At 40.2% G+C, this 15,813-nt stretch overlaps 1 protein-coding gene across 6 annotated transcripts in view; it reads right to left on the reverse strand.

Moving 5' to 3' along the window:
• The window catches only part of LOC123527381 (low-density lipoprotein receptor-related protein 2-like), a 189,010-nt gene that overhangs the window by 119,254 nt on the left and 53,943 nt on the right, over nt 1-15,813 (reverse strand). For all 6 annotated transcript variants that reach the window (XR_008367061.1, XM_045306784.2, XM_045306782.2 and 3 more), the window contains exon 9: nt 10,493-10,670. Coding sequence is in view for 5 of the 6 variants with exons in the window: in XM_045306784.2 (XP_045162719.1) it covers nt 10,493-10,670 (178 nt within the window). In the remaining variant the exon portion in view is untranslated. The remainder of the gene's footprint in view (nt 1-10,492; nt 10,671-15,813) is intronic.

Genomic DNA, 15,813 nt, shown 5'->3' on the forward strand with positions numbered 1-15,813 from the left:
ATAGAAAAGAAACAAAGGTAATAAAACTTGAATAAGAAATGAGCAGTGCCATGAGAAAACCAACATAATGGGTTTGCGACCAGCATGGATCCAGACCAGCCTGCGCATCCAATCTGTCTTGTCAGGATTCATGCTGATCCGTTACAGTTTCTCCAATGCCAATAGGCTTTAACAGCGAACAGCATGGATCCTGACCAGACTGCGCAGATGCTGGTCGCAAACCCACTATGTTGGTTGTCTCATGGCACGGCTCAAATAACTTTAAGAAATCCAGTAAGAATGACATAGGAAAATCCAGAAGTGAGGAAGTACAGTAAACAAGCAGGAAGTACAGTAAACAGGTCCTTGTATGGAACAGTCTTCCTACAGCAGTGGTTACATCAACAACGTTGGATAGCTTCAAGATCGCAGTCCAACAACCCGGCATCCATTGAAAAATAATGGAACATTGTACAGTGTATATAACAGTTGGATTTTAAAAAGTGAGAGCACGTTTTGGGAACAACCGACACCCACAAATTGTACAGCACGTTGCAGTTTTTAACCCCTCCCACTCAACACGATGTCCGCCTGCGGATGAAGTTGAGGATCTTCGTCAAAGTCAAAGACGACGACAGGCAACCGAAAGCAGGCAACAGGTAAACATGTAATTTTTGGCTAAGAATTATACCGAAATTGAGGTGTCCCGTACTCAGGAAATGCGTGTAGATCTTTTATTATGCAATAGATTTGCTTCCAACTTTCCACATCGATAAAAGATAGATACAGCTAGATTGACAGGGCATTTTCATTAAGATATCAACATTAAACTAAACAAAATTACTTAAAAACGGCCTATTTTCAGTAAAATTACCGGTAAAATTTCATACTGCGCGGTCGTAAATAGCTATTATGTCTAAAAGGTGAATAAACTGAAATTAATGCGGATATTTAATTTGGACTTTCGGCTAGGAAAGGCAAAAAACAGAATTAAAAAATCTTTAATAATAACAAAATGCCGTCAATTTAAAAACATACAGTAAAGCGAAATTGTTAACCATAATGCGAATAGTAAAGTACATGGAGAAACATATTTATCGAGATGACATATAGACGTGGCGTGTAATCTGAATGGAAGGTATCGGACGTAAATACAGTGTAAAAGTTAGTTTATATAATGAAAACATACGTATTTCTGTTGGAGTTTAAAGCACTGACTTAAAAAATATTTTTATGATATTTATTTTGCATCCATGGAAAATTTATCTGTTATCATGATATATATTTCTAGTTTTTATTAAATCAATCATTTTTATTGCGAAAGTTTCATGAACATTATTGGGTGAAATTCAATTCCGTTTTAAATGCAGATATTTTATATACATTATAAAATCATTTTCGATATTATTAATTTCACTATGTAACACCTTCAACGCCTTATTTACATGTAGCAGACTTGATCACTAAAATATTACAGAAAGCTGTAAATATATGATTTTTAAACTCGTAATCTGATAATATCTGATAAAAATTAATTCACTATATAATTGAGCCGCGCCATGAGAAAATCAACATAGTTGCTTTGTTACCGCGCAGTCTAGACAGGATCCAAGCTCTTCGCTTTCATAACCTACTGCAGTAAGAGAAACAGTTAGCGAACAACACAGATCCTGATCAGACCGCGTGGATGCGCAGGCTGGTCAGGATCCATGCAGGTCGCAAAGCTACTTTGTTGGTTTTCTCAAGGCGCGGCTCATATTATGCAAAACTCCTGGAAAATAATAAGATATAAGATAACGAAGTGAATTCTTCAATTACCTCATCGTTAGTTCTAATAAGTCCTTTAATTCCTGATCTGTTTCTTGTCGTCACACATGTATTTTACAAGAAAATGCGAAATTTGATTCGTCCATTGACGAAGTGTCATTAAAGGTTACTTTTTAATTCCAGCGTAATTCTGTAACTTTTATGTTAAACACAATATCACAACTATGATGAACAATGACTGTATTCATGTCTTTCATTTTCACGTGTACTTAATGCTTGACTAGTAACATTTTTATTGGTTAACGAACTGATCAGTGGAAAATTTAGAACATAGCATGAAACACTCAAATAAGTATCAATTATAATTAAATTCATATCTCGGAATTAAAACAAATGGACATCATTGCACTTGGGGCAATTATCGACCACAATACGTTGATGAATGAAATCGAATTTTGGATGTGTGATGTATTTTCGCAACTCAGCCATCAACATATTCAATTACTTCAACGTAAATAGTGTTTTATTAAATATTGTTGCAATATTATTCAAAACCAAAATCATCTGGTTAAAATGAATTAGCTAATTATAGTATACGAGTCCAATGAAATTACATAACGCCGGAATTTTAAAAGCAGTGACAGTCTTTTGTGCATTTATGAAATTATAGAATTTAATGGAAATTATACTTGAATAGAATAGTTAGAATATATAAATGCTTGCAAAATACAAAATACTATTTATTTTCATCTTGTCTAAATAAATTAACAAATAATACAGTAGTACATGTATATATACATATATCATACAAGTTCAAAGACATAATGACATTAAATTTCATAACCCTGATGTTTTAAAAATATAATCCTTGCATTTATTAAATTATATAAGTTAATGGAAATAACACCTGAAATAGAGAAGTAGAAAGAATAAATGATTCAAAAATATAAAACATTGTTTAATTTCTCCATTTCTTATCCCATCATAGTGTTGAAATTTTAAACTAATTGTATACATAACAACAAGCCACTGCATTTACCTGTAAATCGCGGCGAATCATCGCAATTCACCGCTAACCACCAGCACTTCATCGCGATGCGCCGCGACCGTCATCGCGGGACACCGCAATCAATTTTATTGCATTTGGTCGCGGCGAACGCTGTTAAATGTATTGCGGAGATGCATGAAAAAACGCGCATCCCCGCGGCTCAGGAAATTGTCCGCGCTAGGGTCCAATCACGGGGAAGTGCGGACTTTGAAAAATCCGCGAGCCAGGGACTGTAGATATCATCAAGATGAACATTCTGACCAACTTTCATAAAGATCCCATGAAAAATGTGACCTCTAGAGTGGTCACAAGCAAAAGTTTACGGACGGACGACGGACACCGCGCGATCACAAAAGCTCACCTTGTCACTTTGTGACAGGTGAGCTAAAAAGGAAACAAGATCTTATGGTGACACAAGTTTTGTGCAAGTTTAGTTAAAATCAAATCATAAATGAAGCTGCTATTGTGCAGACAAGGTCAAAAAAGCTAATTTTGACCCCTTCAGGGGCCATAACTCTGGAACCCATAATGGAATCTTTCCAGTTTTAGAAAGAAACAAAGATCTTATGGTGATACAAGTTGGCTGCAAGTTTGGTAAAAATCAAATTATAAATAAAGCTGCTATTTTGCAGACAAGGTCAAAATAGCTAATTCCGGCCCTATCAGGGGCCATAACTCTGGAACCCATTAAGCGATCTGGCCGGTTCAAGAGAGGAATCAAGATCTTATGGTGACACAAGTTTTGTGCAAGTTTAGTTAAAATCAAATCATAAATGAAGCTGCTATTGTGCAGACAAGGTCAGAAGAGCTAATTTTGGGCCTTTCAGGGGCCATAACTCTGGAACCCATAATGGAATCTTGCCAGTTCCAGAAAGGAACCAAGATCTTATGGTGATACAAGTTGTCTGCAAGTTTGGTAAAAATCAAATCATAAATAAAGCTGCTATTGTGCAGATAAGGTCAAAATAGCTAATTTTGGGCCTTTCAGGGGCCATAACTCTGGAACCCATAATGGGATCTGGCCAGTTCAAGACAGGAACCGAGATCTTATGGTGATACAAGTTGTGTGCAAGTTTGGTTAAAATAAAATCATAAATGAAACCACTATCGTGCAGATAAGAAATTGTTGACGGACGGACGGATCACAGGGCGATCACAAAAGCTCACCTTGTCACTATGTGACAGGTGAGCTAAAAATATGCATGCGGTCCAAATTTGAAGCCTGTAGCTTCAGAAATGTGAAAGTAGGTCACTAGGTCAATCTCAAGATCAAAGTTCATTTTGGTACACAAAACTATGCATGTAGTTCAAATTTGAAGGCTGCAGCTTGAAAAATGTGAAAGTAGGTCACTAGGTCAAAATCAAGGTCAAATTTTATTTTGGAACACAAAACTATGCAAGTGGTCCAAATTTGAAGCCTGTACCTTCAGAAATGTGAAAGTAGGTCACTAGGTCAATCTCAAGATCAAAGTTCATTTCAGTACACACTATGCTTGTGGTCCAAATTTGAAGGCTGTAGCTTGAGAAATGTGAAAGTAGGTCACTAGGTCAAAATCAAGGTCAAATTTTATTCCGGAACAAAAAACTATGCACGTGGTCCAAATTTGAAACCTGTACCTTCAAAAATGTGAAAGTAGGTCACTAGGTCAATAACAAGGTCAAAGTTTGTTTCAGTACACAAACATATGCATGTGGTCCAAATTAGAAGGCTGTAGCTACAGAAATGTGAAAGTAGGTCACTAGGTCAAGATCAAGGTCAACTCATGTCCAGGTTCATCTTGCCACTCAAAACTATACATGTGGTCAAAATTTGAATGATATAAGTTATGGACATGAAGATTCTAAGTTTTTCCCTATATAAGTCTATTATGAACCATGTGACCTCTGGGGCGGGGCCATTTTTGACCCTAGAGGGATAATTTGAACAAACTTTGTAGAGAACCACTAAATGACGCCACATTACAAAATATCAAAGCCATAATCTTTGTGGTTTGGACAACAAGATTTTCAAAGTTTTTCCCTATATAAGTCTATGTAAACCATGTGACCCCCAGGGCGGAGCCATATTTGACCCTAGGGGAATAATTTGAACTATCTTATTAGAGGACCACTAGATGATGTCATATACAAAATATCAAAGCCCTAGGCCCTGTGGTTTTGTACAAGAGCTTTTTCAAATTTTTTTCCTATATAAGTCTAGGTAAACCATGTGACCCCCGGGATGCGGCCATATTTCATCCCAGGGAAATAATCTGAACAATCTTGGTAGAGGATCACTAGATTTTGCTACGTACCAAATATCAAAGCCCTAGGCCCTATGGTTTTGGACAAGAAGATCAGAAACCGTTCAACTGTTCCCGGCCAATGTGACCTTGACCTTTGACCTAATGACCTCAAAATTAATAGGGGTCATCTGCTGATCATGGCCAACCTAACTATCAATTTTCCTGATACTAGGCCCAAGCCTTCTTGAGTTATTGCCCGGAAACCATTTTATTGTTCCTGGTCACTGTGACCTTGACCTTCAATATACTGACCTCAAAATCAATAGGGGTCATCTGCTGGTCATGTCCAACCTCCCTATCAACTTTCGTGACCCTAGGCCTAAGCGTTCTTGAGTTATCATCCGGAAACCGTTTAACTGTTCAGGGTCACTGTGACCTTGACCTTTAACATACTGACCTCAAAATCAATAGGGGTCATTTGCTGGTCATGATCAACCTCCCTACAAACTTTCATGATCCTAGGCCCAAGCGTTCTTGAGTTATCATTCGGAAACGGATTGGTCTACATTCCGACCGACCGACCGACTGCAAAACAATATACCCCTCCTTCTTCGAAGGGGGGCATAAATATAAGAGGTTTGGCAATTCTAGCTTAAATACTTTTTTAACTAGAGATGCTTTTGAGAAAAGCGCATGTCTCCCACAACTGCCCCTATGAAAAATGTTAGTTTCTCTAGATGTTTTAGACGAGTGGATCCAATTAGATGGTCTGGATGAGTGGATCCAATCAGTAATTCAAGGGCCATAAATCAAAAGTGCCTGGGTGGATTTGGCTAGTTATCGAACTTGGGTAAGGTCTTATGGCCAAACACATTTTGTTCAAGTTTGGTGAAGATCGGATGAGAAATGTTCGACTTAGAGAGCAGACAAGAGTAAACAGACGGATTTTTTCGGTAATTCAAGGGCCGTAACTCTAAAATGCCTGGACTGATTTGGCTAGTTATCGAACTTGGCCGAGGTCTCATGGTCAAACACATTTTGTTCAAGTTTGGTGAAGATCGAATGAGAAATGTTCGACTTAGAGTGTGGACAAGAGTAACAAGAGCACCGCCTTGCGGGTGCTGCCGCTCATCTGATTTTTTTTGTATAATAGAAATATTGTCCTACCCATGATTTTCTAAGTCTAAAAAGGGCCATCATTCTTGCAAAAAGCAGAATAGAGTTATGTTTCTTGATGTACAGTGTCCACTTATGATTGTGAAAAACTGTTGCAAGTTTTAAGTTGCAATAGCTTTGATAGTTTATGAGAAAAGTTGCCTTAAACATAATACTCAACCAAGAAAATGATTTTCTAAGTCCAAAAGGGGCAATAATTATTGCAAAAAGCAGGATGGAGTTATGTTGCTTGCTGTACAGGGTCAGCTTATGATGGTGAACAAGTGTTGCAAGTTTCAAAGCAATAACTTTGATAGTTTAAGAGAAAAAGTTGACCTAAACATAAAACTTAACCAAGAAATCTGATATTTTCTAAGTCCAAAAGGGGCCATAAATCTTGCAAAAAGCAGGATGGAGTTATGTTTCTTGCTGTACAGTGTCAGCTTATCATGGTGAACAAGTGTTGCAAGTTTTAAAGCAATAGCTTTGATAGTTTAGGATAAAAGCTGACCTAAACATAAAACTTAACCAAGAAAACTGATTTTCTAAGTCCAAAAGGGGCAATAATTCTTGCAAAAAGCAAGATGGAGTTATGTGTCTTAATGTACAGGGTCTGCTTATGATGGTGAACAAGTATTCCAAGTTTCAAAGCAATAGCTTTGATAGTTTAGGAGAAAAGTTGACCTAAACATAAAACTTAACCAAGAAATCTGATATTTTCTAAGTACAAAAGGGGCCATAAATCTTGCAAAAAGCAAGATGGAGTTATGTTTCTTGCTATACAGGGTCAGCTTATGATGGTGAACAAGTCTTCCAAGTTTCAAAGCAATAGCTTTGATAGTTTAGGAGAAAAGCTGACCTAAACATAAAACTTAACCAGGCAACGCCGACGCCGACACCGACGCCGACGCCGACAACCGCTCAAGTGATGACAATAACTCATCATTTTTTTTCAAAAAATCAGATGAGCTAAAAAGGCCGATTTTTCGATAATTCAAGGGCCGTAACTCCAAAATGCCTGGACCAATTTGGCTAGTTATCGAACTTGGCCAAGGTCTCATGGTCAAACAAATTTTGTTCAAGTTTGGTGAAGATCGGATGACAAATGTTTGATTAAGAGTGCGGACATGAGTAAAAAGGCCAATTTTTCGATAGTTCAAGGGCCGTAACTCCAAAATGCCTGGACCGATTTAGCTAGTTATCAAACTTGGCCGAGGTCTCATGGTCAAACACATTTTGTTTAAGTTTGGTGAAGATTGGATGAGAAATATTCGAATTAGAGTGCGGACAAGAGTAAAAAGACCGATTTTTGGTAATTCAAGGGCCATAACTCCAAGACGCCTGGACCAATTTGGCTAGTTATCGAACTTGGCCGAGGTCTTATGGTCAAACACATTATGTTCAAGTTTGGTGAAAATCGGATGAGAAATGTTCGACTTAGAGTGCGGACAAGCTTTGTGACAGACACACAGACAGACACACACAGACCGGAGTAAATCAATATGTCTCCCACACCACTCTGTGGTGGGAGACATAATTACTAGGCTCAAGCCTTCTTGAGTTATTGCCCGGAAACCATTTTATTATTCCTGGTCACTGTGACCTTGCCCTTCAATATACTGACCTCAAAATCAATAGGGGTCATCTGCTGGTCATGACCAACCTCCCTATCAACTTTCATGACCCTAGGCCTAAGCGTTCTTGAGTTATCATCCGGAAACCGTTTAACTGTTCAGGGTCACTGTGACCTTGACCTTTAACATACTGACCTCAAAATCAATAGGGGTCATCTGCTGGTCATGACCAACCTCCCTATCAACTTTCATGACCCTAGGCCTAAGCGTTCTTGAGTTATCATCCGGAAACCGTTTAACTGTTCAGGGTCACTGTGACCTTGACCTTTAACATACTGACCTCAAAATCAATAGGGGTCATCTGCTGGTCATGACCAACCTCTCTATCAACTTTCATGATCCTAGGCCCAAGTGTTCTTGAGTTATCATCCAGAAACCGTTTTACTATTCTGGGTCACTGTGACCTTGACCTTTGACATACAGACCTCAAAATCAATAGGGGTCATCTGCTGGTCATGACCAACCTCCCTACAAACTTTCATGATCCTAGGCCCAAGCGTTCTTGAGTTATCATCCGGAAACAGATTGGTCTACATTCTGACCGACCGACCGACATCTGCAAAACAATATACCCCTCCTTCTTCGAAGGGGGGCATAAATATAAGAGGTTTGGCAATTCTAGCTTAAATACTTTTTTAATTATAAGTATTTCCAATTCCAGGTGGACTGACATGCACACAACCTGCATAGACGGATGACCAGGCGCAAAGACAATGCCAAAACAGTATCCCTCTGCCTTTGGTGGGGGATAATAAAAGTAATAACTGAAATGACAAGTTTTAATTCAAACCATTTTTCTTTCACTTGAATCTAACATAATGTGATTTAATAGTGTTTTCAGTGACAAACATGCTTTAGTGAGATTATGTGTATATAGTGGCCACTGTTCAGTTACTAATCATTTACTCAGGACCTAGCTTACTCTGAGCAGTGCCCATCTGTTCTAAGTATATTACAAATAAGGAATGTATGGGGGGTTTGTTATAAGTAATACTGCACTTACAATGTGTGGGGTGTTTGATACAGGTAATGCAGCACCTACAATGTGTGGGGTGTTTGATACAGGTAATACTGCACTTACAATGTGTGGGGTGTTTGATACAGGTAATACAGCACTTACAATGTGTGGGGTGTTTGATACAGGTAATGCTGCACCTACAATGTGTGGTGTGTTTGATACAGGTAATGCAGCACCTACAATGTGTGGGGTGTTTGATACAGGTAATGCTGCACCTACAATGTGTGGGTGGTGTTTGATACAGGTAATGCTGCACCTACAATGTGTGGGTGGTGTTTGATACAGGTAATGCTGCACCTACAATGTGTGGGTGGTGTTTGATACAGGTAATGCTGCACTTACAATGTGTGGGTGGTGTTTGATACAGGTAATGCTGCACCTACAATGTGTGCGTGGTGTTTGATACAGTAAATGCTGCACTTACAATGTGTGGGGTGTTTGATACAGGTAATACAGCACTTACAATGTGTGGGGTGTTTGATACAGGTAATGCTGCACTTACAATGTGTGGGGTGTTTGATACAGGTAATGCTGCACTTACAATGTGTGGGTGGTGTTTGATACAGGTAATACTGCACTTACAATGTGTGGTAATACTGCACTTACAATGTGTGGGGTGTTTGATACAGGTAATACAGCACTTACAATGTGTGGGTGGTGTTTGATACAGGTAATGCTGCACTTACAGTGTGTGGGGTGTTTGATACAGGTAATGCTGCACTTACAATGTGTGGGGTGTTTGATACAGGTAATACTGCACTTACAATGTGTGGGGTGTTTGATACAGGTAATGCTGCACTTACAATGTGTGGGTGGTGTTTGATACAGGTAATACTGCACTTACAATGTGTGGGTGGTGTTTGATACAGGTAATGCTGCACTTACAATGTGTGGGTGGTGTTTGATACAGGTAATGCTGCACTTACAATGTGTGGGGTGTTTGATACAGGTAATACAGCACTTACAATGTGTGGGTGGTGTTTGATACAGGTAATACAGCACTTACAATGTGTGGGTGGTGTTTGATACAGGTAATGCTGCACTTACAATGTGTGGGGTGTTTGATACAGGTAATGCTGCACTTACAATGTGTGGGGTGTTTGATACAGGTAATACTGCACTTACAATGTGTGGGGTGTTTGATACAGGTAATGCTGCACTTACAATGTGTGGGGTGTTTGATACAGGTAATACTGCACTTACAATGTGTGGGTGGTGTTTGATACAGGTAATGCTGCACTTACAATGTGTGGGGTGTTTGATACAGGTAATACAGCACTTACAATGTGTGGGTGGTGTTTGATACAGGTAATACAGCACTTACAATGTGTGGGTGGTGTTTGATACAGGTAATGCTGCACTTACAATGTGTGGGTGGTGTTTGATACAGGTAATGCTGCACTTACAATGTGTGGGTGGTGTTTGATACAGGTAATACTGCACTTACAATGTGTGGTAATACTGCACTAACAATGTGTGGGGTGTTTGATACAGGTAATACAGCACTTACAATGTGTGGGGTGTTTGATACAGGTAATGCTGCACTTACAATGTGTGGGGTGTTTGATACAGGTAATGCTGCACTTACAATGTGTGGGGTGTTTGATACAGGTAATACTGCACTTACAATGTGTGGTGTGTTTGATACAGGTAATACTGCACTTACTTTCATTAACAACAAGCTCGGCCGCTGCCTTGTCAACTGTGCTTCCATCAGAACCAGTACAAACATATATCCCAGCATCCATCTTGTCAACGTCAGGAATGACTAAAGTATCTTCCTCAATGTATGCAAGATCAGGTAGCTCTTCATCCTGTCTGCTCCACGTCAGATCATATGGACCCTAAAACAGTAACAGAACAAAAAATCAGAAGTTCTTAGCTTCTTCAGTTGTTGGGTAGATATATATCAATGTCTCACCATTGTGAAATGAAGTCTTAAAATTAGTATGACATCATTAGTACCAATCACATTATGATGTCACAAAATATACATTACGCCATGAAAATTAACAAGAGGCCCAAATGGGCCTAAGTCGCTCATCTGAAGAGGACCTTAACCATCTGACCCTATAACAGGCCAAGCACCCCTAATTGAACAAATTTATTAGAGGACCTTATATTGATGTTAAACCAGGTTTGATGAAGATCCATCCAGTAATTCATGAGAAGTAGCCATAAAAAGGTATTTTTACTTTTAGCCCTAGTAACCCCTAAAAGGGGCCAACTGCACCAATTTGAATAAATTTAAGAGAGGACTTTATAATGATTCTACATACCAAAATAGAAAAAGTGGAAATTCCAAAGGTGGCTCAACATGACAAAAACGAAAATGTTGCAGGCTTGGTTTGATTGAGCCTGTTCATGGACGGTCGTGGAAAAGCATGCTACCGTCCACGCCCTCTTTCCCCGGTGTAACGGTCAGTTTTTTCCCCAGTCAGTTTTTCCCCCCAGGGAAAAAACTGACTAGTTAGTTTCTTCCCCTGGGGAAAGAATTGACTAGTCAGTTTTTTCCCCGGGGAAGAAACTGACTGGTCAGTTCTTTCCCCCCCTAGTCAATTTTTTCCCCCCAATCGCAACTGGTTACTCTTGATCATTCTTATGGGGGGAAAAAACTAACTAGTCAATTCTTTCCCCCCTCACCAATTTTCCTGGCTAGTCAGTTATTTCCCCTGTTAGTGAATTGGAACTGGTTATTCTTAACTATCCTGTTTTTTTCATTTCCAATAGTCGGTTTTCATTTAAATTGCATATAAAATAAGAAATACATGTATGTTTCATATCTTGTGTAAATTAAAGAAATGTTTTTAAATGAACTTATTTTAATTTCTGTTGTATTTTTAATTTGCCTTTTTCCTGTTTCAATTTCTTCTAAGGTAAGGAAACTACTGCTGGTCAGTTCTTTTCCCACGTAGCCAGTACTTGACCAGTAAGGTGGAGGAAGTAAATTGACCAGTCATTTCTTTTCCTCCTAGCCTGTACTTGCTCTGTTAGGTGGGGGAAGAAATTGACTGGTCAGTTCTTTCCCCCCAGCCAGTACTTGCTTTGTCAGGTGGGGGAAGAAATTGACCGGTCAGTTCTTTCCCCCCTAGCTAGTTCTTGACCTGTTGGGTGGGAAGAAGAAATTGACCAGTCAGTTCTTTCCCCCCTATCCAGTACTTGACCTGTCAGGTAGGGGAAGAAATTGACTAGTCATTTCCTTCCCCCTAGCCAGTACTTGACCTGTCAGGTGGGGGAAGAAATTGACTGGTCAGTTCTTTCCCTTCCTAAGCCAGTACTTGCTCTGTTAGGTGGGGGAAAGAACTGACCAGTCAATTTCTTCCCCCACCTAACAGAGCAAGTAATGGCTAGGGGGGAAGAACTGACTGGTCAATTTCTTCCCCCACCTGACAGGTCAAGTACTGGCTAGGGGGGAAAGAACAGACTGGTCAATTTCATTTCCCCACCCGACAGGTCAAGTTCTGGCTAGGGGGAAAAGAACTGATCGGTCAATTTCTTCCCCCACCTGATAGGTCAAATATATGCTAGGGGGGAAAGAACCGACTGGTCAATTTCTTCTCCCCACCCGACAGGTCAAGTACTGGCTAGGGGGGAAAGAACTGACTGGTAAATTTCTTCCCCCGCCTGATAGGTCAAGTTTATGCAAAGGGGGGGGGGGGGGAAGAACTGACTAGTCAATTTCTTCCCCAACCTGACAATTCAAGTATAATAGTAGGGAAGAAAGAACTGACTAGTCAATTTCTTCCCCCACCTGATAGGTCAAGTATATGCAAGGGGGGAAAGAACTGACTGGTCAATTTCTTCTCCCCACCCGACAGGTCAAGTACTGGCTAGGGGGGAAAGAACTGACCGGTCAATTCCTTCCCCCACCCGACAAGTCAAGTACTGGCTTGGGGGGAAAGAACTGACCAGTCAGTTTCTTCTCCCCACACCACAGGTCAAGTACTATCTATATATAAGGGGGAAAAACTGACTAGTCAATTTCTTCCCCCACCTGACAAGTCAAGTACTGGCTTGGGGGGAAAGAACTGACCAGTCAGTTTCTTCTCCCCACACCACAGGTCAAGTACTATCTATATATAGGGGGGAAAAACTGACTAGTCAATTTCTTCCCCCACCTGACAAGTCAAGTACTGGCTTGGGGGGAAAGAACTGACCAGTCAATTTCTTCTCCCACCTGATAGGTTAAGTATATGCTAGGGGGAATCAACTGACTGGTCAATTTCTTCTCTCCATTCGACAGGTCAAGTACTGACTGGGGAGAAAGAACTGACAGGCCAATTTCTTCCCCCACCTGACAGGTCAAGTACTGGCTAGGGGGGAAAGAACTGACTAGTCAATTTCTTCCCCCACCTGACAGTTCAAGTATAATGCTAGGGGGGAAAGAACTGACCGGTCAATTTTTTCCCCCACCTAATAGGTCAAGTATATGCATGGGGGGAAAGAACTGACTAGTCAATTTCTTCCCCCACCTGATAGGTCAAGTATATGCAAGGGTGGAAAGAACTGACCAGTCAATTTCTTCCCCCACCTGATAGGTCAAGTATATGCTAGGGGGAATCAACTGACTGGTCAATTTCTTCTCTCCATTTGACAGGTCAAGTACTGACTGGGGGGAAAGAACTGACAGGCCAATTTCTTCCCCTACCTGACAGGTCAAGTACTGACTTGGGGTGAAAGAACTGACTAGTCAATTTCTTCCCCCACCTGATAGTTCATGTATAATGCTAGGGGGGAAAGAACTGACCGGTCAATTTTTTCCCCCACCTGACAGTTCAAGTATAATGCAAGGGGGGAAAGAACTGACTAGTCAATTTCTTCCCCCACCTGATAGGTCAAGTATATGCAAGGGGGGAAAGAAATGACCAGTCAATTTCTTCTCCCCACCCGACAGGCCAAGTACTGGCTAGGGGGGAAAGAACTAACCGGTCAATTTCTTCCCCCACCTGATAGGTCAAGTATATGCAAGAGGGAAAAGAACTGACTAGTCAATTTCTTTCCCCACCTATATGCTAGGGGGGAAAGAACTGACTGGTCAATTTCTTCCCCCACCTGATAGGTGAAATATATGCTGGGGGGAAAGAACTGACTGGTCAATTTCTTCCCCCACCTGATAGGTCAAGTATATGCTAGGAGGGAAAGGACTGACCGGTCAATTTCTTCTCCCCACCCGAAAGGTCAAGTACTGGCTAGGGGGGGAAAGAACTGACCGGTCAATTTTTCCCACACCTGATAGGTCAAGTATATGCTAGGGGGGAAAGAACTGACTAGTCAATTTCTTCCCCCACCTGACAGGTCAAGTATATGCTAGGAGGGAAAGAACTGACAGGTCAGTTTTTTCTCCCCTACCGACAGGTCAAGTACTGGCTAGGGGGGAAAGAACTGACTGGCCAATTTCTTCCCCCACCTGACAGGTCAAGTACTGGCTTGGGGGGAAAGAACTGACTGGTCAATTTTTTCCCCCACCTGATAGGTCAAGTATATGCAAGGGGGACAGGACTGACCAGTCAATTTCTTCCCCGCAACTGACAGATATTAAATAGTAATGGCAATCAAACAGAAGTTTAAAAATTTGATTTGACAAAAAAAAACATTGATTGAAGTTACAAAAAAAGAAACATATAGGTTTATTCAAATGAAAAACAATACCCGTTTCATCTGAAATTTAAATGGAAAATGAATAGACACTTGTATCCCAAATAACAATACCGAAAGAATCCAGTATTTGAAGGGAAAACTTGACTAGGGGGAAAGAACTGCCTAGTCAGTTTTTTCCTTGGGGAAAAATCTGACTAACTAGTCAGTTTCTTTCCCTATCAGAAAACTTATTCCAAGGGGGGAAAAAACTGACTAGGGGGGGAAGAAACTGACTAGTCAGTTTTTTCCCCGGGGGAAAGAATTGACTAGTCAGTTTTTTCCCCGGGGAAAGAACTGACTGGGGGAAAAACTGGGCTGTTACACCGGGTTGAGCAGAACTCAACATTTACACATGCTACAAGTACAAAAAACAATTTAGAGCCATCTGCAGGTGTGTTCATATGGCAGTGCACATGGAACCTTCAATAATACACTATCGTGTAATTCCATGAAAAGCGGTGTATGGTCCCCAGTTAATATAATGGGTTTGCAAAGAATTGGCAGAACTAAACAAACTAGAATTAAGAAAGAGGATCTGATGTTATGGAGCCTGCATATCACAGGAACTGCCAAAAAACAGGCACCATATCCAAGGGGTGATTATACAATACCCTAAGCTATGAAAGCGGGAGTATTGGAACCACTGCAGCCGAAATGTTCAAGCTCAGAAACTAAACAGTACCAATAACACAACATAAAAGTCTGGCTGAACAATCTGAGAAGATCGAAATATAACAGCCCTGATTATGAAAGTCTGATGAAAATCCATCTATCCATTCATTAGAAGAAGTTGTTGAAAGGTATTCCTAATTTTAACTCTAACAGACCCTTAAATGGGAAAAGTGTACCAATTGTAACAAACAAATTCGATGAATTTGTATCCCCGCTGAAGGGGTTTGTGGTGAGGAATGGCAAAAAAATATATCCGGCAAAAAGTTAAGGATGTTACTAAGAAGCAAATAATTTCATTAGTCAAAATATATTTAACAGAAAATGAATGTTTAAAGTGTACATAATAAATGTATGTTATGCTGATCCTGACTAATGAAACTATTTTGAATGGAATATGTTTACTGTAATAAGCTTAGCTTTTATAATTAAATGTGAGCTTGAAATGTAACTAGAACGAAATATTGTCTTCGAGTAGTTTGGCACCAAGTGTTGCTGTTTAACAAAAGAACAGATGTCCTTAAGAGAGCACAATCAAGTAAGATAACTTGAACATGGCTGGCGACGGGATGGGTGTGGTTACAACTTCACATGTTGAAGGTTTGAACATTTTTTTAAACAAGAGGACCATAATGGTCCTGAACCACTCACCTGTTCCCACATGACCCAGTTTTGAGTATG

Source organism: Mercenaria mercenaria, chromosome 14 (genome assembly GCF_021730395.1).
Source record: "Mercenaria mercenaria strain notata chromosome 14, MADL_Memer_1, whole genome shotgun sequence".
In the NCBI taxonomy this organism is placed as follows: domain Eukaryota; kingdom Metazoa; phylum Mollusca; class Bivalvia; order Venerida; family Veneridae; genus Mercenaria; species Mercenaria mercenaria.